General features: G+C 34.6%; 1 protein-coding gene across 2 annotated transcripts; it reads left to right on the top strand.

Annotated features, from left to right (window-relative positions):
* Positions 1-261: 261 nt before the first annotated feature.
* On the top strand, positions 262-16,966 carry LOC118889454 (eukaryotic translation initiation factor 1A, X-chromosomal-like). 2 transcript variants are annotated; one of them, XM_036841219.1, is made up of 7 exons: positions 262-496; positions 4,581-4,664; positions 6,888-6,991; positions 8,049-8,099; positions 12,394-12,475; positions 13,707-13,798; positions 15,957-16,966. In XM_036841219.1, the coding sequence occupies exons 1-7, from the start codon at positions 481-483 to the stop codon at positions 15,960-15,962; spliced, it is 435 nt and encodes a 144-aa protein (XP_036697114.1). In that variant the 5' UTR covers positions 262-480; the 3' UTR covers positions 15,963-16,966. The 2 variants fall into 2 exon arrangements, with proteins under 2 accessions (XP_036697114.1, XP_036697113.1); XM_036841218.1 differs by lacking the exon at positions 12,394-12,475 and having other exon boundaries at positions 15,957-16,956.
* The last annotated feature ends 7,956 nt before the right edge of the window (positions 16,967-24,922 follow it).

Raw genomic sequence — 24,922 nt, 5'->3', positions numbered from 1 at the left:
GAAATTTTCTGGAAAAGGCAATTATTACAGAGTAGCAGAAGTGTATTCAAGAGCAGGAGACAGCTCGGGTGATTTCCAAGTAGGATAACGTCGTGGGCGTACTCTATACTTGATTCCTCCTCTTTTCAGCGCAGGGCCTGGTACTCGAATGATTCACCTTTTCCTACTGGAACCGCCCACAGTGCGTCTCACTTTCTCTAGCAGCGGGAAGTCAGTAGCTGTGGGCTACGCCTGCGCAGTAGGCGGGGCGGCGGGGAGCGGTCGAGCTTGGGGGATGGGGAAGCCGTGAAGCCGCCTGCGCAGCCATTTGCTTGCCAGTAAGCGTGGCTCTCTCCGCCACGGAGATCCGCCTGCGGATCTCGCTTGAGCTGTGTGTTCGGAGTCTGCAACTACTAATTTCTTTCGGCACCTCGGAGGATTACCTGGCAGCGCCACCGACACCGGAACCCAGTTGGAAACGCTGAGGTCGCAGTTACCGCAATGCCCAAGAATAAAGGTAACGCCTTGGGTTCCGAGAACCATGGTTCTGCTCGGCTTGGTGTCGTCGGCAGTGACTCGCGGCGGTGGTAGTTCTTCCTTCTCGTGCTTGGCTGGTGTCTCTGAGCGGGACTTCGTTGTCGGGACAGGAGCTGGGAAGCTACTCCTAGCTCCCTCCCACTTTGCTCACTTTGCTATACAACCGACGCCATTATTCTAAGGGCCTCTAGAGGGAGAGTGTAAAATTTGTTCCTGGTTCACAGCAGGCTAACCAGCGGCGCGTCACGAACCTGGAGAGCCTCTCCTGGGCCGCCTGGCCTCTCCGGCGTTGGGCCCTTCCCAGGACTGACCAGGAACAGTTTTTAACCAGTGATTCTTGCTTTTGCGACCATTAAATCTTCGTACGTATTTTCTTTGTGGACTGTTGGTGAAGACATTGCTTCTGTGTAAACACTAGGTGAAAGCTTGTTACCGTATTTAGGTTCATCTCTGTCTGTTTACTTTCCCCCTTCCGTCACAAACTTGAACATTCTTGTTTACAAGGTATGTTACACATTTACAGAAGTTTTCAGCCTTCTTTTCTCATGACATAGATTCTGGTAGTAAATATTTCTACCCACCTTTATTCTGAGGCAAACCGTTCACGAATTATCAGATTTGACAATAACGTTGCTTGGAACTTCCAAAATGGGAGTCCTAACCTAAGTAAAGCAGAGCCCTCGGACAGTCACTCCTTAAAGAAGTTCTCCTTTTTAGAGACCTGAGTTCTGTCATTTTTAATCTCTTTACAGTGCCTCCTAGGAAACTATAAGGGCAAAGAGGGCAGCATAGCACCACATTTCACAGTCCACAAGAAGTCTCCCTTCATTATTCATTCTTGACACCCATATCTACTTGTGTCTCCTTTCTACTTAACCGCTTGCTCCACCGATGCTACTTCATTTTCTCTTTGTAGCTCTCACCACTTAACTTTGCCTTGAGATACTTGGTCACAGTTCTTTGCTTGCCCTGTTGAGTTCACTGCTCTCTGCGGCCTGCAAACCAGCTCACAGATTCTTTTTCTAGCAGGTGTTTTCCTGCTAATTATTCACTGCAACAGTAGGGTTGTCTTTCTAACCGTATGTTCGGTAAATTAGATAAGGCTTATACTAGTTTTTTCCTTATATATATAATTCATGATTGTCTCACAAATAACAGTACATTTCAATAAATACCTTGTTTCCACCTGAATTTCTAGTAATGAAGTTTCAGCCTCCCTCACTAGATTGTATATTCTAAAGGGAATAATACCTGTTTTATGAATCTTGGATTACTACAACTTGGCACTTATTATATGTCCAATAAGTTTTTGTTAATGTTGTCTTCCTATGCTTCACTCCATCCTTAGGAACTTAGATACTAAGTTCCCTCCTTCTGTAGGACTTTTAAACTATCTGATGCCTAAGTAAGAGCACATCAGAGAATATCTCCAAATCACATCTGATTTTTTTTAGAAATTTTTATTAGAGTATAGTTGATTTACAACATCTGATTTAAGGAAGAGATCTGTGAAATTTGCCTGAACTTAGTTTTAGAAAGAAAGATGAACTATCTTTCAGTATCAATATTGATACTGAAATATTCAATATCTGTATTGAATACAATACATTGTTATATTTTCAATTCTTTCAAAAGACAATTTTAAATGGATTTTATTACTTGATAGTAAAATAAGGGGTTTTTAAGGTATGGTTAATAAATACAGACTAAAGTCCTGGAAATTATACTTCTGAATTTAAGAATTACAACATACCTTCAGTTAAAGCCATCTGTGTACCTCTCTGAAATCACCTTTCTTTCTCTCATTCTGGAGATAATCATCCTGAATTTGATGTTTCAATCCGTGTATGTAAAACCAATCTGTTATTTTCTAGGTTACTTAGTTGAAACCTGTTGTTAGGACTCCTGAATTTTTGAGGTGAAGTTTAGTAATGTAGAAATAAAACTCTGTAGATATTTTTCTTCATTTGAAAATTCAAAAGCCCTGTGAATATAGTGTCAGTGAAGGTTACGCAAGTAAGGATATAAAATTACTTTGGACCATATGTTGAATAACTTTTGCTTTACTCATGCAGCTTGTTTTCTTTAGAAATCCATTCTTAAATCAGGAAAAAAAAAACCCATCCTCTGACCCACTTAAGAAGAACATTTGGGGTAAGATGCTCCTACCCTTTAAAGACATCACTTTTTTCTTTTTTAAAAAAAAATTTATTTTATTATATCTTATTTCTGACTGCGTTGGGTCTTCGTGGCCGCGCGCGGGCTTTCTCTAGTTGCAGCGAGTGGGGGCTACTCTTCATTGTGGTGCGCGGGCTTCTCACTGTGGTGGCTTCTCTTGTTGCGGAGCATGGGCTCTAGGCGCATGGGTTCGGTAGTTGCAGCCCGCAGGCTCAGTAGTTGCAGCCCGCAGGCCCTAGAGCCCGCGGGCTTCAGTGGTTGTGGCGTGTGGGCTCAGTAGTTGTGGCTCGCAGGCTCTAGAGCGCAGGCTGAGTAGTTGTGGCACACAGGCTTAGTTGCTCTGTGGCATGTGGGATCTTCCCGGACCAGGGATCGAATCTGTGAACCCTGCACTGGCAGGCGTATTCCTAACCACTGCACCACCAGGGAGGTCCCTCTTCTTTCTTTTTTTTTTTTTTTTTTTTTATACTTCCAGGAAATCTACATTTTATTGAAGTATTATGCCAAACTAAGGACATGTGATTTTTAAATTTTCATTCACTTAGAAATATAGGAACTACTCTTGGTTTATTTGAAAAACTGGCAAACTGTGACATATGACTAAGTAAGCAAAGCAGGTATTATTATCCTTGTCCTAACGGAGCTTCCAGTGTATTTTGAAGTTCTGGCATGTTTTATATCTTGAAATAAACACTTTTTTCCCTTTTGAGCAAGTTAGTTATGATGTGTCCTTAATGTATAGGATAGTGAGTCCAGATAAGTCAGGGAATTGTGAAGACCACCTACCTTTTAGTATAGCACAGCAATGTGAGGCTGCCCCAGGAGGTAGAGGGTGCATTCAAGAAGATAGGTGTCAGTTTTTATAGTGGCAGATGCACATTTTAAATTCTGTTAGGGATTTTTGTTTCAAACTCTTCCCATGGGTCCCTTATTACTATCTGTCACAGCCTTTCTCCCATCTATTGGAAATGGGTGCTCTTGCGTAGGTTTTGGAATGGTAATAAAATGCTACGAAGAAGTAGCCTAATTCCTTGATTATGTAGTAGAAAGTTTCACAAGGAACTAAAGTTAATGTTATAGTCAAATACATTAAATTTTAGTGAAAGCAAAAATTCAAAAGTACAGTTAAGTATGATTTTAAATCTTTAGCATGGTATGGTTGTAGCAGAGGACTAGATAATAGTCTTTCTTTGCTGATGGCAGTATAAATGAATATACTTCAGCAGAAGTCTTAAGGAGGTGGATACATAACTTTTATCCTGGAAATTCTGCTTCTATAAATTTATCCTATGGCACTTGTTTGTAGGATAATCTCAACTCAGCCTTATTAAATAACAGTAAAACATTAGAAGTAAGCAAAATAAGGAATTAAGTTTACTCTGTTAAAATGTTCATCTTAGTCTGTTGTTCAATTGACATGAAAAGTCATGCAAAACACATTATTGAGTGGGATTAAAATAAATTGTAGAAGAGACTGTACGGAATCCAATTTTAATTTGAAAGCATGGACAGTAAAATGTTGATAGTTATCCCTGGTAATGGGATTTTTGTTCTCTATACTTCCGTATAAGAAGTAGTTTTATATGAGAAAAATCCAAATCTAAACGCCAAAGTAAGGTATATGCTTGATAATATGTTTATCCGGTAAGGGATTTAAAAGAAAACCTTTGACAAATTGTAACTATTGGGTAACCAAATTAGGTTAAAGTTTAAAAATCTTACATAGAGTTCTGTTAATATTGTACTGCTCTTTAAATGATAATTTTTTTTTCCTTTTCTGTTTTTATAAAGTTTAAAGTCTTACTTTAGCTTGTTTCAAGTTTAGTTTGTAAGATATTATATAGATAATTACACTTAATTTTTTATTCACTTTTTAAATCAATTAGGTAAAGGAGGTAAAAACAGGCGCAGGGGTAAGAATGAGAATGAATCTGAAAAAAGAGAGTTAGTGTTTAAAGAAGATGGACAAGGTAAGAATTTTGAAGTTATTAATGTCATTTTTTGATAATGTGAATTTCAGTCTTTAACCTGAAATGGGTCTTAGTCACAATCCTGAACAGTTGCCTTTCTTCATTTATAATACCCCATACTTCTTCAGAATTTGTCCATTGAGTAGCCCATTGGATACTATTTCTGATAGAGGATTAAATTGGTGGCATTTCTGTAAACATAGTTTTCTTTGTTCTATGTGGAAAAGCGTGATATAAGTGAGAGTGAATTTCAGGATTTAGAGCAGAGTAAGGCTGGCTGCCAACACTGAAAATTTCCTACTCTAGTATAATAGTGGGTAATGTTATACATTATTCAGTAGAGTATGACAAATACATCCCAAGACTATCAGACCCTCACTACTCCAGTGCCACTAGCACACGATCATAAAATTTAATAAAACAACTGATAATTGTTGACTGACTTTTTAAGTAAGTGCAGACTAAAATTTAAAATGAGTAAAATAAATTGACTGAAGCACTTACTTTTTTCCTTTTAAAAAAAAAGTTAAGCCTACAGAAAAGTTGGAATATGAGTACACCAAGCTCCCATCTATTCTTTACCTAGATTCACTAGTTTTTAAAGTTTTCTTTGTGTATTTATTTTCTCTTTGTATATGTACATGAACATTTTTACTAACCTTTTTAACTTTCTTATAAGCAGATATATAGTTATATACAGTTACAGACTTTAGCCCTAAATACTTCAGCATATATCTCCTAAGAACAAGGGCTTTCTCCTGCATAACTACAGTAGAATGGTCACTAGAAATTTAACCTTAGGATTATACTGTTACTTAGTAAGTACTGTTTTTCATGGTAGCCACTAGCCATGTGTGGCTATTGAAATGAATTGAAATTAAATTTTGAGCTATCAATGAACATATTGTTCAATTCAGATATATAATTTTACCTCAATGGAAAAATTCTGCTGGATGTTGCTGACCCAGTGTATAATCTACATTCACATTTCTCCATTTGTTTTAGTAATTTCCAGCACTTTATAAAAAAACTGTGTAGTTATTCATGCCATACTGCAAGCCACTAGAAAATCAGCATCTTTATTAATTGTATGAAACATGTTGTCTGGCTAAAGATAATCAGTTACTTAGCCTTCATAGTGTCTCCTTACATTAGCAGTTTGTTTTCAGGGCCAGTTTTTAAATTCTTTTCTCTCTCATTTTCTCCCATGTTGAAGAAGTGCTGAGTAGTAAAGCTAGGCTCATTGGCCTGTGGTAAAAGGGACTCAACTTACCAGCCCCACAGTGTAGATCTCATTTACCTCTCAGTGTAATTATAAATTAGTCCAGGGTCTCTGTGATGTTAGTCCTTAGGAAGAAGTTTAGTAGTGTGAAGGTTTTATATTAATTACCTGTTTCTTTCTCCTTACTCCCATGCCTGCTTTTGTCATTTAAATCTAGAAGAGATTGCCACATACTGGCTAATGCTTATATCAGTGTTTTCAAGTGGCAGTAGAATCAGGTGGCCTCTTGAGGATACTCTTAGAAATACTTTTTTTAAACATTTGCATTTTATCTTGGAACATTATTTTTGTTTTTTTTAAGACCTTTACAGTAATCACCAAGGTATCCTCAAGCAAAAGTTTATTAATAATTAACCTACTGTTTATTATGATTAAAGTTTCTGAGGGAAAGGAGAACCAAGATTTGGCTGTTATTCAACTGTGAGAGGTTTATAAGTCAGCATTACAGTGTGTAATGTGGAATGAGCCACTTTGATGTCTAAAGGTAGAGCATGCAGTCATGAGGACCAAGCCTGAACTGATGTACTCGAAATGAGTGGATAATTAAAATATTCCTAATAACGGAGATAACTTGCCATGGAAATGGCATTTGTGATCTTGGATAAATTACTTGACTTCTGTAGGTTTTTATTTGCTCTAAAAATAAGAGGGTAAAGTATATAAGCATTGCTGGAAGAGGCTATAGAAATGGTTCAGCAGATGAAGTGTGCTCTCATTTTCTTGGATAAGATTATTATATGTCTCTTTCAGACAGCTCTCACATGGTAGAATACTTAAAATATTCGCTGAACAAGCCTTTCTTCTTTCTTTGTAAAAAAATTACGGTTTGATCCAAAGTTAGCAGTAAAAGTGAAGTTACCAACCTAATATCCATTGTTACATTTTAAGAAAAATTAAACAGTATTTTACAGTTTTTTCTTTTGTTTCTTTTCCTCCGTAAGAATATGCTCAGGTAATCAAAATGTTGGGAAATGGAAGATTGGAAGCAATGTGTTTTGATGGTGTGAAGAGGTTATGTCATATAAGAGGAAAATTGAGAAAAAAGGTAGGTATGGAGATTTATTTTACTTTAATACAAAATTTGCCTTTTAAAAAATTGACTCTGCTTTAGATAATATATGGGCCAAGCGACTCATTTTTGTGAGTTCCCGAAGACTTCAAAAATAATGATTTATATGGCAATCTAAATACATAAAATAATAGAAGATCCGTGATAACTTTCAAAATAGAGGATTATATTTACAAAGAATTATTTGCTTCACCTATGTGGGATTTATGCCAGAAATGTATACTATTGAGGAAACAATTCGACAGATTCAGTCTATAAAACAAAGGATGTGGACTCTTAAAAAAATGTTATGCCTTGAAAGAAAGAAAAAAAGCTGGAGAATTGTTTTAAGATTAAAGGAGACTAAAGTAATTGCTAATTAAATATAGTATATGTTCCTTGGTTAAGATTTTGGTTTGGGGGAAACAGCTGTACACGATATTAGGAAAATTTGGAACATGTTATATCATAGTTTTTAGTAGTTCAGGCGGATTTATTGATCACATTGTTTAAAAGTTCCTTCAACTCTAATTTTTTTATTTAAAAAATATATTTGGTCGGTTAAGTCATTCTTTTCCAATTGATGGTGGGATTTGGTCCTGTATTTATGTAGATTGGTGACTGGATGGCTGTATTTGTGTAGATGACTGATTTTCTATATGTTAAATAATTAAATATCTCAGGAGTGATTGGTGATTAAAAGTCTTTCATTTACCTGACAAATAATTATGTTTTTGTAATTTTTAAACTCTCAGGTAGTTGAAATAAAATAATTATGTATTTTTAACATCCTAAAATAGAAAATTTGACACAAACTGTATACTATAGCTTTTTCTTAATATACTGTAACTATAACTAGAGTCTGTCTCACACACGCATGTGTACACACACACCCACAGTATACTATATTCTATAGTTTTTCCCTATTTCCTAGTAAATACATTTTCCACACTGGGTGAATAGTACATATTTTTTGTAGGAAGAATGGTTTAACATAGAACTCTGTTATTCGTTTTTATTTTAAATATAATATACAGTAAATTTTCTTTCATAGGTTTGGATAAATACCTCAGACATTATATTGGTTGGTCTTCGAGACTATCAGGTAACAATCACATTTAAATTTGTAGTGCCCTTGTATTTAGTAAGTCATTAATATTTAGAAGATGCAATAAAAGCATATTTAAGCAGTCCTAGCCAATTATGACTTCTCACCATTCTGTTGTCAAAATTTATTAAGGTCCAATTGTATTCAAGACTATAGGATATACCTTGTTTGGAATAATTCCCATGACTGATTAATGATACATGTGTTTTGTGGGAAGACTGGTTAGTATTGTTTTTATTTTAAACATCATGTGCAGTAAATATTCTCTCATAATTTTGGATAAACACCACAGACCATCATTCTGTCCTCATTCTTTTTTTTTTTTTTTTTTTTTTTTTTTTTTTTTTTTATTTGGCTGCGTTGGGTCTTAGTTGTGGCAGGCGGGATCTTTGTTGCCACGTGGGGGATCTTCGTTTTGGCATGCAGGATCTTTTTTAGTTGCGGCATGAGAACTCTTAGTTGTGTGTGCTATGTGGGATCTAGTTCCCTGACCAGGGGTCGAACCTGGCCGCCTGCATTGGGAGCACAGAGTCTTAGCCACTGCACCACCAGGGAAGTCCCGTGTCCTCTTTCATTTAATGTCCAGTTGTATTCTAGGCATTGTGCTAGGTGTTCAGGGGTTATGGTTCCCAAATGTCAGTCAGTGAAATATTTATTGGTGCAGGCTGATTTTTTCACTGTTCTGTAGTGAAATGAGAAGATACGCACGTTTTATATGGTGTTTTTCACATAGCTAAGTTATCCATTTTCCTTTCCTTTTTTTTTTTGTTTCTTGCCTGTGCTGCAGCTTTCAGGCTTTTAATTCCCTGACGAGGGATTGAACCCATGCTACTGCAGTGGAAGTGCTGAGTACTAACCACTGCACCACCAGGGAACTCCCCTCCATTTTGCTTGTTAAATATATCTTTTTTAATTACCTTTTGTGGAATAAGAACAGTAGTATATGATGGTGGTTTTTATTAGTGTTCTTACTCGTCAAAACAAAAATTTAGTAATTTTATGTCAGGGTCCCAATTATTATTTTATTTTAAAATTTAGAGGTCTCAAATCCACGTTTGGTAAACCACTATTCTGGATGATGCAGCTGAATAAGTCAAACCTTCCCATCTCCAAAAGGGTTTTTACAGTTGTATAGTAGAAGGATAAGACGTGCACTCAGTAGTTACAGTACAAACTGTTTTTTAAGTGTATGTTATAAATTTGAGATGAACGCTTAGAAAAGAACATGATAGTTGCCCTGTATGATGTCAGCCTTTAGACTCTATATGCATTGTGTGTCTGAAATCCATCTGATTTCCATCGCATCCATCATCTGTGTTTAATTACGTTGTGAGTGAAATGATTGCTGTCTCTGTTCTATTATCAGGTCAAGTTTTTCATAGATATCTGTTGGGTCTAACTCATTTGTAAAGTTTCAGTCTTCTCCTTCCTTGTTGATTTTTTACATGATTGTTCTATTTGTGATTGAAAGAGGCATTTTGAGGTCAGTTAACATACGTTTCATCGCCATAATTTTAATTTTTTTAAATAATCTGCATCTCTTGATTTTCTCTATTTAGTGAAATATTCTGACAAAGTTTTTTTGACATGGTTTCTTTTAGTTCTTTATATTTATAGTAACTGATGTAAAGTCTTTGTTAAGTAAAACTTCTGGGTTTTCTCAGCAACAGTTAGTAATGACTTCTTTTCTTGTGTGTGACCACCCTTTCCTATTTCTTTGTGTGTCTGATAATTTTTTTGTTGAGAACTAGAAAGTGCAAATATAATGTGGCAAGACTGGAAATCAGATTTCTTCTCCCAGGGTTTGTTCTTGCTGTTGTTTGCTGTTGTTTTCTGAAACAAATTCTGTTTGGTCTGTATGTTTTTCTTGTGTGTGGTCATTGAATGCTTGGTTATCTTAGCAAACAGCCCATGTGTGAGATTTCATTAAAACCAGTAAGCCTGCCAGCTTTTGCATATGGAGTCTATGCATGTTGGGGCATACCTTTTAACACGCAGCCAGGCAGTAATACTCTCTTAGTCTTAATTTCATGCTTGTGCAGAATTGCAGGGTCACTCAGAGCTGGGAGATTAGGACCTTTCCAGATCCTTGATGAGTTTACGTGCAGCCCAGATTCCACATATTGAGTGAGATCATACAGTATTTGTCTTTCTTTGTCTGACTTATTTCTCTTAGCATACTGCCCTCCAGGTTCATCCATGTTGTTGCAAATGGCAGGATTTATATATGTTGGATATTAATCCCTTTTTGGTCCTATCATTTGCAAATATTTTCTCCTATCTAGTAGGTTGTCTTTTAATTTCATTGATGATTTCCTCTGCTGTGTAAAAGCTTTTTAGAGTGATGTAGTTCCACTTGTCCCTTTTTGCTTTTGTTGCTTATGCCTTTGGTGTCATATCCAAAAAAACAATTGCCAAGATAAACATCAAGTACCTTTTCTCTGTTCTCTTTTAGTAGTTTTATGGCTTCCGGTCTTGTGTTTAAGTCTTTGATCTATTTCAAGTTAATTTCAGGCAGTTTTTGGTGTAAGAAAGGGGTCCAGTTTCATGTAAGTATTCAGTTTTCCCAATCCTATTTATTGAAGAGTGTCTTTTCTACACTGTGTTGTCTTGGTTCCCTTGTTAAGAATTAGTTGACCATTTTTGCAAAATTTTATTTCTCGGTTCTCAATCCTCTTCCATTAGTCAACAGGACTGTTTTAATGCCAGTACCTTACTGTTTTGACAACTGTATTTTGAAATCAGGAAGTGCGATGCCTCCAGCTTTGTACTTTCTCAAGACTGCTTTGGCTATTTGGAGTGTTTGTGGTTCCATATAACGTTATCTGTCTGTGAAAAAAAATGCCACTGAAATTTTTATAGGAATTATGTTGAATCTCTAAATTACTTTGGGTAATATGGACACTTTAATAGTATTAATTATTTCAGTTCAAGAACATGGGATACATTTCCGTTTATTTGTTTCTTTCATCAGTATCTTATAGTTTTCAGTGTATAGATCTTTTACCTCCTTGGTTAAATTTATTTCTGAGTATTTGTGTTTGATGCTATTGTAAATGAGATTGTTTTCTTGATTTCTTTTTTAGGTAGTTCCTTGCTAGTTTATACAGACATACTGATTTTTGTGTTGACTTGATAACCTGAAACTTTACTGAATTTGCTTCTTGTATCTATTTTTATGAAGTGGATCATACATTGATAGTCTTTTCCTTTTTAATATTCTATAATAAAAACTTGTAATCTGTCCATAAAAATGTATCATTTTCATGTCCATTTTCTTGGTTTAACTTTATATAAACCCCCAAAGTGGAGAGAATAGTTATTAATTCCCAGTTTAATTCTCTGTTTTGTGGACAGTGAAACCACAATTCTTAAGGGATTAATATTCTAACATTAATGTGATAGCTACAAACAGCTCTTCTGATTCTTAATCTTTGGTGAATAATTACATATCCTTGCTACTCACAGTAATCTAAAGATAATAGCAGGATCACCACCATCTGGAAGCAAGTTAACAGGTTATTAGCCCAGTCTCCTATCTACTGAGTCAATATCAGAATTTTAACACAATCCCTGTATGTTTTGTGTGCACGTTACAGTTTGAGAAGTGTTGGTTTATATTACATTGCAGTTGCATCACTGTGATGATTTCAGTTGCCTTTCTTTAGGTCTTTTCTAGGTTAATTGTCAGCATTCAAACTCATTTTTTCTTCTGTAAATGACTCAGATTCTTTACAATGGAGAAATGTGAACATTTTAGGGCAGTAGTTCTCAGGGATATTTGCGTCTGAAACACCCAAAAGAGCTTTTTAAATACAGATTTTTGGACTTTACCTCAGGTCTGTCAATTTTCAGGAGATAAGGTTATCTTTTTAAAGTGCCACAAACAATTCTAACAGGTAAGCTACCCTAAGAACCACTGATTATAGAAAGGCTTATTAATTTTCTTGGGTAATAATACCACTTGCAGTTTGAATTACAGTGTGGCCAAGGACCACATTGCATCTTTTTCTCTTTTTCTACTTTTTCTTTCCTTCCCCCCCTTATTTTCCTTTTTTCTCTTTATTAAAGTGAATTCTATAAGTAATTTTTCTGGGCTATTCATTATTTGAATGCAAACTTCTTGCCAAGGGTTTTTTTTAAAGAAGATAGAAGGAAGGTGAAGAAAAGCAGAGAATTTGTAACAGAACAGTGAGCTTTTTCTTAGTGTGTTTAATTAGAAAGTAATTTATGAGACAACTGATGATATTTTGGCATAACCTGTTTTGTTGGTTACTTGTTATTCTCCAAGGATAACAAAGCTGATGTAATTTTAAAGTACAATGCAGATGAAGCTAGAAGTCTGAAGGCTTATGGTGAGCTTCCGGAACATGGTAATTAATGTTAAAGTTATTACATTTCCCTGTCTTACAGTGATACTAGCTTGTTAGTGTTTAGGTGAAGCAGTTTTGACAGAATTCTGTCTCTTTTACGTATTTTTTGCATATGTGCTTATTAAATTAGCTTTAAGTATGTATATCCTTTAAAATATTAACAATTTCGTAATAAATTGAATTCTCTTCCTAATAAATGTTCTTCTGGTGGGGAGTGTAAAAGTTTATAAACTCTGGACTTGTGTATAATATCTGTTAAAGGTGTACATTAGTTACAGTGTTTTAAACTGTTCTTAAGAGATGATCTGTCTTCAGCTAAATGAGGGTAACAGTCATGGTACTTGTATTGATTTTTATAGAAAACAATGTTCAGTTTAACTTAGCATAGTACTATCCCAGAGAGTTTTGTGGGGTTTGTGTGTTTTTAACAGATAACTCCTTTTATTTCATAAAGGCAAAAGTGTTGCATTCTTACTGTAGTAAACGTGAAAAGATTAAAGTAAATTTCTAATAACATAAAAGAGGCAATATAGTAAGCTCACATTTTTAACTTGGAAGCTATTTTATTTGATTTACTTTACTCCATTGCATTTTATTATAAAATTATGAGATTTTTGAGTAAGCATGAAAATTCTGATGAAATTATTGGCCTTTTAAGAAATACTAAGATATCTGGAAATCAGATCAATACTTTCTTACTTTTGTTGCTTAGGGATAAGCATGATTTGAAAGTTTTTCTGACTGATTTGGTAAGTCTATCCAGTGGTTACATTCATTTGGTTAGTTATCCAGTGGTTGGTGAAGTGGATGTTCTTATCTTAGGAGAAGTTTATACGTGCCAAGGGTAAGTTGTTAACATGCATACAAGCCCTTTTTGAAAGATAACTTCAGAAATATAATAACTACTAAGTTAGTGTAATTAGAGCCAGCCTGCCTTACGTGTATTTTTTTGAACAAGATAAAATTATAGTGCGTATACTCTTCATTGTAATGACTTTGCAGTGAACTTCTGGAGGTTTCAGTGTGAATTTGCTTTGTGTGATGACTTGTTTGTAGGAAGACTAGGAAGATTTTTCTTGGAATGAAATGGTTGAATTGAAGATTACTTATAAGAGTCTTCTTGTATAGTTCAGTGTTTTAGTATTCTTTATTGTTTCAGTATTATTTCTTTTAGTAGGCAATCCACCTAGTAACATCTTGATTTTATATATATATGTTACTGTGTTTTTAGCAAAAATTAATGAAACAGATACCTTTGGTGCTGGAGATGATGACGAAATCCAGTTTGATGACATTGGAGATGATGATGAAGACACTGATGATGTAAGTAGTGGATGAACCTTGTGGCTTTTTGATTGTTTTGTTTATGAAGGTAGTCAGATCTTTACTTTTGATCTCAGAATGTTGAACACTTAAATTGAATATATTTTGAGACTTATCCATAAATTTGAATATTCATTAGTATTCAGAAACCCTCTAGTCAGACTTTTTAAACTTTGAGAAACCTTGTAATTCTTGAAACCCTTCTTTCTTTGAAAAGCTCAGTTAGCTCTGACAGTGGATACTCCATAATGATAACTTACTAGGTAAGATTGTCTACAGTGATAGCTATTAAGAAGTTTAGCAGACAGCTTAAAAAATATGCCATCTCCCAAATAAAATGTTTGTTTGTATGTTAAAAGAAGAAAATCATGTTTAAGCCAACTTGCTGAAGCATTGAAATTACAATATTCTCCAAAGCCGTAAAACGGAGGCATGTTGCCTGTGTATTTAGAGGTTACATTATTTTATTTGTCATATATCACTGTTGGCCAAACTCTTGGTTTGGAGTTTGTGGAAAAAAGGTTGTTTTTCTTAGTAATGAAACGGTGAGAATAAGAGTGTTAAATGCCTGACTGTTCTACTGTTACTATATTTATGTTAAATTCATCCTGATTTTCTTGAAATTTCATGTTAAGTAATTGGGATGGTGGTATGGCTTACCACCATCGAGCTTACCTCCAGTCAAGCTTATTAGGCCTTTTTTTTTTTTGTACCTCTGTATTAAAAGTATAGTTTAGAAACAAAAAGTCCGAAAATATTAATTAGTGTTTTATTGGATGTGAAGGTGGAATTTTAGAATACCTAGAGCATTTGTTCCTGACGAAGATTGTGCAGCACAATTAACCAAGCTTTTCAAGAAGAAAAGATTCACAGTCTTTCAGTCACCAACATCATTATTAAGAGCATTTTCAGACACTCAGAGAAATTGAGAGAATTTTAAATTGAAGTGAACAATCACCCAGAAATAGGAAATGAAAAAGGATTAGAAAAATATTGTTCTGTTTTTAAATATTTTTTACTTTTTCTGTTACACTTGTGCTATCAGAAGGTCCAAAAGTTTGACGTAACTATTTCAGTTTGCATTATTTACTTATGATGCTTCTGTCATTGTCTATTATACGTTTGGGATTATAAATTATGTAAATGCTAAAATGAGCATCTCAAGTCTGCTAAATTGTGGCTGAAAAAAAAATCAGTCAGCTGTATTTTCGAAAAGTGAAGTCCCAGTTTTATGAATCAGAGTTACAAATCGGAAATTCTATAAACTGATCATATAAGAAGAAAGAATCCAGTAATTGAACAAATTCTGTTTAATGACATCTTTGTAGCATAGGTGGTCTCTAATGCTGACAACAGATTTCTTAGAAATGCTGTTCTCTCTATTGAACTAGCATTTTGTTCAGTTTTGCCAGAGAGTTCTTGTGGCTCAATTAATACTTTGACAGTAGAACTAACAATTATTTTCCGTGGTAAGAATGTAAAATGCAACAGTTGTGTAGTATATTAACAGAGACTTGAACGTTTTGACAGCTGAGCCGGGGTTGAAGGCTAGGAATATAAGCAGAGTGAATGCTTGAATACCCAGCCACAGAATTAAGTCTTCCCTCAGAAGAAAAAGAAAACACCTTTCTGGATCTATGCCAACACTTCCTTTGGTGCTGTGTCTAAGCAGCCTTGTTGGGAAAGAAACTAAAGACAATGGTGATTAAAAGAATTTGTGTTATTTTGAATATTTTGGTTAGGTTTATGTTTATTACCTCTCAGTCCTACTTTTTCCAGAGTCACTTTGCCAGGTGATATACTTGTTTCAATCCTATGATTAAGTTGACTCAGAGAAGAATTTGGTTTAGTACCACACTTCTGTCGTTCTTAAGGGAATTTTACTTCCCCATGTCTGTTCCCAGTTCCAAAACAAAAAGTCTCTGATCACTAGCATGAAAGGAAAGAATGAGATGCTAAACTTTATTAAGAATAGGCTGCATAACATCTAATGTTCTCATAGAGATTTACTGATAACAGACAGGAATTGAGAAAAAATCTGGTTGGTGTACAGAATTTTTGTTCAAGGATTTATTTTCCAGATAGTCTAAGGGGGTCCTATATGCAGTATTATAAGAATTATTTTTTCCATTGACCTGATGTTCTTTTCACTTAACAGATCTAAATTGAACTCAAAGTTTCTGAGGATTGTTCTACAGTTTGAATTTTGGTCATCACCTGTTAAGAAGAATAAAACTTCATTCAGCGTGAATGTAGTCTAAGGCACACTGATTTGTTTTCATTGTTTTAAAGTATTTATTATATTTGTATAAAAAACTGATGAAGCTGAATTATATTCAGTAAATTGTTAACACTTTGTTCTTTTAATGTGATGGAACTTAGGGGTAGAAGATCACAATATCTGCTGTTAAAACAGTGGGAGGAAGGAAAGGAGAAAAGAGATGCCTTCCCCACTCTGATTACTTTACTTCCAGTTAATGGATGTTTTGAATAAATTGCCTTATCATCGTAGACTGTGATAAGCCCTAGTTCCAACTAGTCTGTTTACAGAGTCTTTCTGTATGTTCCAGTTACCTAGATGGTCTCCTGAGATTTTTGATAAAATTTAAGGAAAGAAGAAATCTGCATTTGAAGTCAAGAAAAGGGGCTATTTTCAGATATATGTAGCCATGTGTATTTTTATACTAATTTTGGTAACTTGTATATTCTTTTCATCATTTTATGTTGCCACCATCGTAATATTAAGCATTTCCAAAATGCAGTTTTTAGAATACGGGTTTGAGTAGTAATTTTGAATTTGTAAGATTAGTAGTTGAAAAAATTCTGTGCTAGGTAATACTCAATTTCCTTAACGTTGAAAGTTTTGATGTATTTGTTGACAGTGTTTTTCCTCAAGTAAGACAACTTTTAATGGTAAAATAAGTAGATTATTCTTTACTATACAAAATAGATTGTATATGTTGTTTCATTGTCGAAAGTCATACATTGTAACCCATAGTTTTGAGTTTTATGAAAAATTAAATTACAATGTATAAATGAAAATCTAATTTCATAAAAAATTCTATAAACTAAGTCTTTCTTAAACTATCCCTTAGCTGAGATAAGGGAAAAGAAGGAACCACAGCTAAGAAATACAATAAAATGTTGCATTGAGTATATTTTGGCCTTACTTTGTGTTACTGGTGTATTTTTATGTGTGTTCCAATTCTTTTGTGTTTATATTTTACTAGGAGTTTAGGTCATAACCTTTTTTTAACGTTTTGTTTTGAAGTTATCAACTATAGTAAGATGAAATTAAGGGCAAGGCTAGTTAAACAGCCTCAGTTCAATTTTATACAACTTTAGTAAGAAAAGATTCATCAGGTAATTTGTGAAACATTATATTTTGTCTGAGAATTTTTCAGCAGTGAAAATTAATATACAGGGACTACACCGTTACCTGGTTTCAGTAATATAAATATAACTAAGGGGGATAAACCTTCATATGGTTCCATCTCACTTTGCTCTAATTTTACTTCCCAAGTGTGAAAACTCTAGGTTCAAAATCTGAGGCCAGAATATGTACATAATTAAATCTAAGAAGAAGAGAAGTTTCACAGATGTGGTTTGTGGTTCTTAATCTGTGAGTTCCTGAACACTTACCTAGGTGATGAATGTGTTTGAGACTAAGGACTAGTTGTTGATACTCTTAAGAAACAAGCTTGAGAAGGTGACTTAGTGGTTGTCTTCATGGGCAGTCAACTAGTCTTTTATACATAAAGGTATATTAGGTTTACCTATCTTCAACATTTTGCCAAAAATATCAGAATCTGCATATGTGATACAGTTCATGGTAGGTGGAGACCCTACTTAAAAAACTTTTCTGTTGACTTCCTCAGATAAATATGGTTTGCCCCAAGATTTACTCTACTCCCAGTTTGTGTTTGCTAGTTGTTGTGGTCTGATTATGTCCTTTGGAAATTTGTATATTGAAATCCCAACCCCTAAAGACGATGGTGTTGGCAAGTGGGGCCTTCAGGAGGTCATCAGGCACCAAGGAGGAACTCTTATAAATGTGGTCACTGCTCTTAGGAAGGAAACCTCCTAGGGTTCTTCTGCCATGAGAAGACAGAGCAAGAACTCAGCAGTGTGCAAGTCAAAGGAGGACCTTCACCAGAACTCTAACCATACCAGCACCCTGATCCTAGACTGCCAATGTCCAGAATTATGAGAAATTTCTGTTGTTTATAAGCCACCCAATCTGTACTATTTTGTTATAGCAGTCTGAATGAAGTAAGATACTGGTAACAGACTTTTTTCTTGCTATTTAGTACCAGTGCAGCATAGTGTTTCATCTTGAGTTGGATCAAAGATGTAGCTTATGTGCAGTTTCCCATGGAAGAATTATTTTGATACACGTCATTAGAAATTTTATAGATTCGTTGTTTTGATAATATTTCAAAAAAGGAATGAAAGGAAGAAAAAGAAACGTGTTACATTCTTTGATAACCACAATACAATCACATAAACTGTGTCTAGAAAGGAAATCAAAATGTTTGAAAGCCAAGAAAAGTAACCTTTATAGTCAGTCGTCCATATTCGTGGGTTCTGCGTCCATGAATTGAACTGTGGATCTAAAATATTAAAATAAGAATTCCAGAAAGTTCCGAAAAGCAAAGCTTGAATTTGCTACACAATGGCAACTATATATACACTATTATTATTCTATTTACAACTGCATAGTATTTACATCGTATTAGGTATTGTAAGTAATCTAGAGATTCTATGCCACTTTATGTAAGGGATTTTATGTTCTTAGATTCTGACAACTGTAGGGGGGTCCTGGAATCAATCTTCAGGAGATACCAAGGAACAGCTGACTATAGTGATTTGGTACTGATTAACTTTTTGTATAGTAAATTTGGTAGGGTTGCATTTTCATGCATTGTTTATCGTACTTATAGGACATATGTATATACAGTATAAATGTGTTATTAAGGTGGTTAATAAATGCATAAGCTTTCGTGTAAGAAGGCTGGCAACATTTAATTAGTTGGCTATCGTTGCTTTGAGCCTTAAGGAGCTTATAAACTATGCATTGTGGACAGTCTTGTATTTTATTAAGGAATGACCATTGATTTTCTTGCCATATGTTGGTATCATAACTAAAAATATACTTGCTTACAAAACTTGTGATTGGTTTAGCTTAATTCTAGCTATGTTGAGTAAGTGTTCCTTCATTAGGTATATGCTGTCAGTATTCACAAATGAGTAAACACATGTTTGGAATAAAACACATTTGTTGATACTTCGATTTGTATTTTATACAGTAGTTATAATCACATTTAGCATTAGCTTTTGGTTGACATAAAATAACAAAATGAAAGAAGTTTTTTTTCTCCCTTTTTTATTATTGTGGTAAAATGCACATAAAATTTTTACCATCACCACCATTTAAAAACATACAGTCCAGGGGTATCAAATATATCCACATTGTTGAGCAGCTATCACCACCATCCATGCACTCAACACTTTCCATCCTGTAAAACTGAAACTCTGTACTCATCAAACAGTAATACCATTCTCCCCTCCCAACCCGACCCCCCCTAGCAACCACCATTATACTTCTATCTGTGATTCTGTATACTCCAAATGCTTCATGCAGGTAAAATGATATCCTCAAGTTTTATCCATGTAATAAGTATATGTCAGAATTTCTTTTTAAGGGTCTATCGTATTCCATTCTACGTAAATGCCACATTTTGCTTATCTGTTCATCCATCAAAGGGTGCATAGCTTATGCCCACATTTTAGCTGTTGTGAATAATACTACCATTAATATGGGTATACAAATGGGTATCTTTGAAGCTCTGTTTTCAATTCTTTTGGATATATAACCAAAATGAGGTGCTGGAACTTAACAGTAGTTTTGCTTTTAATTTTTTTGAGGAACCACTCTGTTTTTCACGCAGGCTGTACCGTTTTAAATTCCCACCAACAGTGCACAAAGGTTCCAGTGTCTCCACATCTTCCCCAACGCTTGCTGATTTTTGGTGTGAGTAGCGTGTGGTGTGTGTGTGTCTTTTTAAATAAATATATTAGTCATGCTAATATGTGTGAGGTGGTATTATAGTTTTGATTTGTATTTCCCTAATGATTAGTGATGGTGAGCATCTTTTCATATGCTTATTGACCATGTGTGTATCTTCTTTGAAATGTCTATGGAGTTCCTTTGCTTATTTTTGAATTGGGTTGTTTTTCATTGCTAAGTTTTAGGAGTTCTCTGTATATTCTGGATATTAACCTCTTATCAGATACATGCTTTCCAAATGTTTTCTTCCTTTCTGTGAATTACACTCTTATTCTGTTAATAATGTTTTCTAATGCACAAATTTTAAAATATTCATGAAGCATGATTTGTCTATTTTTGCCTTTACCTACGCTATTGGTGTCATACCCAAGAAATCATTTCCAAATCCAGTGTTGTGAAACTTTTTCCATGTTTTCTTGTAAGTGTTTTAGGTCTTTGATTTAAGTCCTAGATCCATTTTAATTCAATTTTTGTGTGTGGTGTTGGGTAAGGGTGTAACTTCATTCTTTTGAATGTGGATATCCAGTTCTTCACTATTTATTGGAAAGACTGTTCTTTTCCTCATTGAATGATCTTGATACCCTTGTCAAAAATTGTTTGACCATTTTGCAAAGGATTATTTCTGGGCTCTATTCTCTTCTTCTGGTATATATAACTCTCTTTATGCCAGCACCACACTGTTTAGATTATAGTAGCTATGTAGTAAGTTTTGAAATCAGAAAGTGTGAGTCCTCTAGTTTTGGTGGCGGGGGGTGGGGGGGGTTGGTTCTATTTTAGGATGGCTTCAGCTTTTCAAGGTCCTTTGAGATTCTATGTGAATTTTAGGATGTTTTTTTCTGTTTCTGCAGATAAAATTTTTGGGAGTTTTATACTGATTGCCGTGAATCTACAGATGACTTTGGGTAGTATTTGACATCTAAAAGATACTGTCTTCCAGTCCATGAACATGGGGTGTATTTTGATTTATTTTTGTCTTAACTTCTTTCAGCAGTGTTTTGTAGTTTTAACTGTGTGAGTCTTTTACTTCTTTAATTACTGAGTTTTTTAAAAAATGCTATTATAAATCGAATTGTTTTTGTAATTTCTTTTTCAGATTGTTCACTGTGCATAGGAATGCAACTGATACCTCTGTGTTGACTTGTATCTTGCTACCTTGCTGAATTCATTTGTTAGTTCTAACATTTGTGTGTGTTTGTGGAATCTTTAGGGTTTTCTACATATAAGATCGTGTCATCTGCAAAGAGATAGTTTTACTTTTTCCTTTCCAATTTGGATACCTTTTATTTTGTTTGTTACTAAATTCTCTGACAAGAACTTCCAGTACTAGGTTGAACTAAAGTGGTGGAAGTGGGTGTCCATGCCTTGTTCCTGATCTTAGAGGGAAGTTTTTTAGTCTTTTACCGTTGAGTATGATTGATGTATACTGTAGGTTTTACATCTATGGCTTTTATTATATTGAGGCAGTGTCATTCTATTCCTATTTTCTTGTGTGAAAAGGTGTTGAATTTTGTCAAATGCTTTTTCAGCATCAGTTTGATCATGTGTTTTTTACCCTTTATTATGTTGATGTGGTGTATTACGTTAATTTATTTTTGTATATTTAACCATCCTTGCATTCCATGTCTAAATTCCATTTGGTCATGGGGCATAATCCTTTTAAAATGCTGCTGCATTTGTTTTGCTAGTATGTTGTTGAGAATTTTGTCATTAACATTCATAAGGAATAGTTTTCTATAGTTTTCTTGTGTCTTTGTTTGGCTTTGGTATCAGGGTGATGCTGGTCTTATAGAGTAGGGTAGGAAGTGGTCCCCACACTTCATTTTCGGGGGTGGGTGTTGAGAAGAATTGATGTTTTGAATCTTTAAATGTTTGGTAGAATTCGCCAGTGAAGTTATCAGGTTTTCTTTTTTGGGAGTTTGTTTTTTGTTTGTTTGTTTGTTTGTTTTTTACTGAATCAATCACCTTACTAGATAAAGTTCTGTTCAGATTTTCTACTTTTTGTTAGTTATTCTTAATATGTTTCTTGTTTTTAGGAACTTGTTCATTTCACCTAGGTTACACAATTTGTTGGCATACAATTGTTCATAGTACTCTCATAATCTTTTTTTTTGAAACCCTATGGAGTCAATAATCACGTTCCCACTTTCATTTCTGATTTTAGGAATTTGAGTCTCATATCTTTCTCTCTCTCTCTTTTGTCTGTATAACTAAAGTTTGCTCAATTTTATTGATCTTTTGGAAAAACCACATTTTCTCTATTGTTTTTCTATTCTTATTTTATCTGTGTTCTAATCTTTATTTTCTTGTTTCTTCCTAGCTTCTTTTTTTTTTCTAGTTTCTTAAGTTTTAAAGTTAGATTGTTGATTTGAGATCTTTCTTGTTTATTAATGTAAGCATTTGTAGTTATGTATTTCCCTCTTTTCACTGCTGTCTTTGTGTCACAACTTTTGGCATGTTGTGTTTTTATATTTATTTGTTTTCAAGTATCTTTTTACTTTCTTGTTCTTTGATCCTTTGGTTGTTTAAAATTTGCTTTTAGAATTTCTGCAATTTTGATATGTTGGTCTGTGTAATATATGCACATTTTATATTATACACTGACCATTCTTTTGTTTACATCTTTTATTCTTACAATTTGACGTACATAGTATAGTATATATTTGTACATTTGTGTCAAGACAATATTGAAAATAGTTGCTACCAATCTCATCTAGTTCAACTCAAGATGAATGTGAAGATGGAGTTCTTTCTGCTGCTTGAATTTATTACATAAAATGGCTATGAGGGATATACAACTGTGTTATATGCTTAGGAATAGCTTATAGCTTTAATATTAATAGCTCTGGCCTGTTATTCTCTGGTTCTTAGTAAGTCCTTTTACTATAGTTAATGACAACTAATTAGCACCAATTTAATAGGATGTTTTCTTTCATATTATATTTGGGATAATATAACAAAGTCAAATGCAAACTAATTGCAATTAGAAAATAAAATATAAAATAGCTGCTTCCATTGAGTACATTTTATTGACGTGTAGTTGATTTATAATATTTTATTAGATTTAGGTATTCAACATAGTGACTCAATGTTTTTATAGATTAATCTCCATTTAAAGTTATCACAAAATGATAGCTATATTTCCCTGTGTTGTGCAATATATCCTTGTTGCTGATTTATTTTAAATGCAGTAGTTGGTGTCTCTTAACCTCATACCCCATTTTGCCCCTCCCCTCCTCCCACTAGTAACCATTAGTTTGCACTCTGTGAGTCTGTTTCTGTTTTATTTTATGTATTCATTTGTTTTATTTTTTAGATTAGATTTCACATATAAGTGATAATACAGATTAATTGTCTTTGTTTGACTTATTTCACTAAGCATAATACTGTGTAGGTCCACCTGAGTTGCTGCAAATGGCATTATTTCATTCTTTTTTATGGCTGAGTAATATTCCATTGTATGTATGTACCACATCTTCTTTATCTGTTCATCTGTCGTTAAATACTTAGGTTGTTTCCATGTCTTAGCTATTGTGAACAGTGCTGCAATGAACATTGGGGTGTGTGTATCCTTTTGAAACATGTTTTTCTCTGGATACATGCCCAGGAGTAGGATTGCTGGATCATATGGTAGCTCTATTTGAAACTCTTTTTAAAAAGTGTTGAAGAACTTTCCCACTTAAGAAAATTTGGGGGTTTAATAAACCCTAAAATTGTCAGTTAAGTAAAAAGAATATTCTAAAAACTTTTGTTTTTCCTTGATTCCAGAAATTTTATCTTTTCCAAGTTTAGCCATGCAAGTCAGTTGGGCACATCTCCTCTTATTTGCCATGTGAGTTCTCTGCTAACCCAACACATTTTTACCTCCCTTTCCTGCTACAACCCATGCCCACGTAAACACACAACAGTCACTAGGCTAATGCCTATTGTGCAGCCATTTAGGACTCTGCTTGGTCCATAAACTCCAATAGCCATGGTATATGTTGGTGGCCAGTGGCTTAATTCAGAAGTCAGATTCCAGCAGGACCAGAGACAAATCCTGATGGCTGGCTTGTGTTTATTCAAGGGTGTGCTGCTATGGGAATCCCCAGTGGAAAGCATTTATTTTTTTAGTGATGTGATATAATGGATAGAGTATAATAGATACATTAGTGATGTGCTATTTCCTAAAGGTAAACATTTCTAGGAGACTTTGCCTATTTAAGTGTTTGCGGGGGTTTTGATAATATGAGTTGTTAGTTGTTAGTGTTTGGAATTGTTTTTACCTTTAGGATGCATAATGCCCAAGAATTTGTATATATGGAAGCTAACAGCCCAGCCTCTGTCTTGAAGGTGTTGCAAAAGTGGGTGAAGGTGTTGGACCACTGCCTTCTCCATGAGTCCCTTTAAGAGAATATCATCTGCATAGTACCACAGGTGTATATGTGAAGGAGCAGTGAATTATGATTCTGTTGGCAGATGTTATGTGCCACAACCAGACTGTTACATAACTTATTGTAAAGCAAATGAACACATGCCTTCAAATGTGAAGGTTAACTGTGGCTATGAGGACTTGGAGATAAGAATTGAATAAAACATATTGACCAGATCTGTGACTACAAGGTAATCATGCAGAATTCTCTGGATGTCTTCAGTATTCTCAGATAATATTGGATTCTGGTGCTTTAGTTGGTGGAACCACTGTAAATTGTGATGGTTTACTGAAGGTGTCATTCACATGTATTTTTAGCATAGGTCAAATATGGCAACTGAAAGGGAGGGTAGTAGGAATTAGAACATCCTCAGGAATCAGCTCTTTAATGAGAGTGGGCCCAAATTGCCATAGTACTTTGCTTCAGAAGAGATTGCAAAGTGTTGACACAGTTTCGTATTTGATTGCACCATGAGAACTGAAGATTTTATTTTGCTCCAGTGAAGAACTTGGCTGATAATAGAGTTCTGTGCATAAAATGGAAAGAAACGGACCATCACACGTGGCAACTTAGTAAGTTTAATTGTCCCAGTGGTTAAATGTAGGGCTAATTTAGATTCCTTTAATGGTGCATTCAAGTATGCCT

This window comes from Balaenoptera musculus, chromosome Y, assembly GCF_009873245.2.
Source record: "Balaenoptera musculus isolate JJ_BM4_2016_0621 chromosome Y, mBalMus1.pri.v3, whole genome shotgun sequence".
NCBI lineage: Eukaryota > Metazoa > Chordata > Mammalia > Artiodactyla > Balaenopteridae > Balaenoptera > Balaenoptera musculus.
This window is presented reverse-complemented; position numbering and strand designations above follow the sequence as displayed.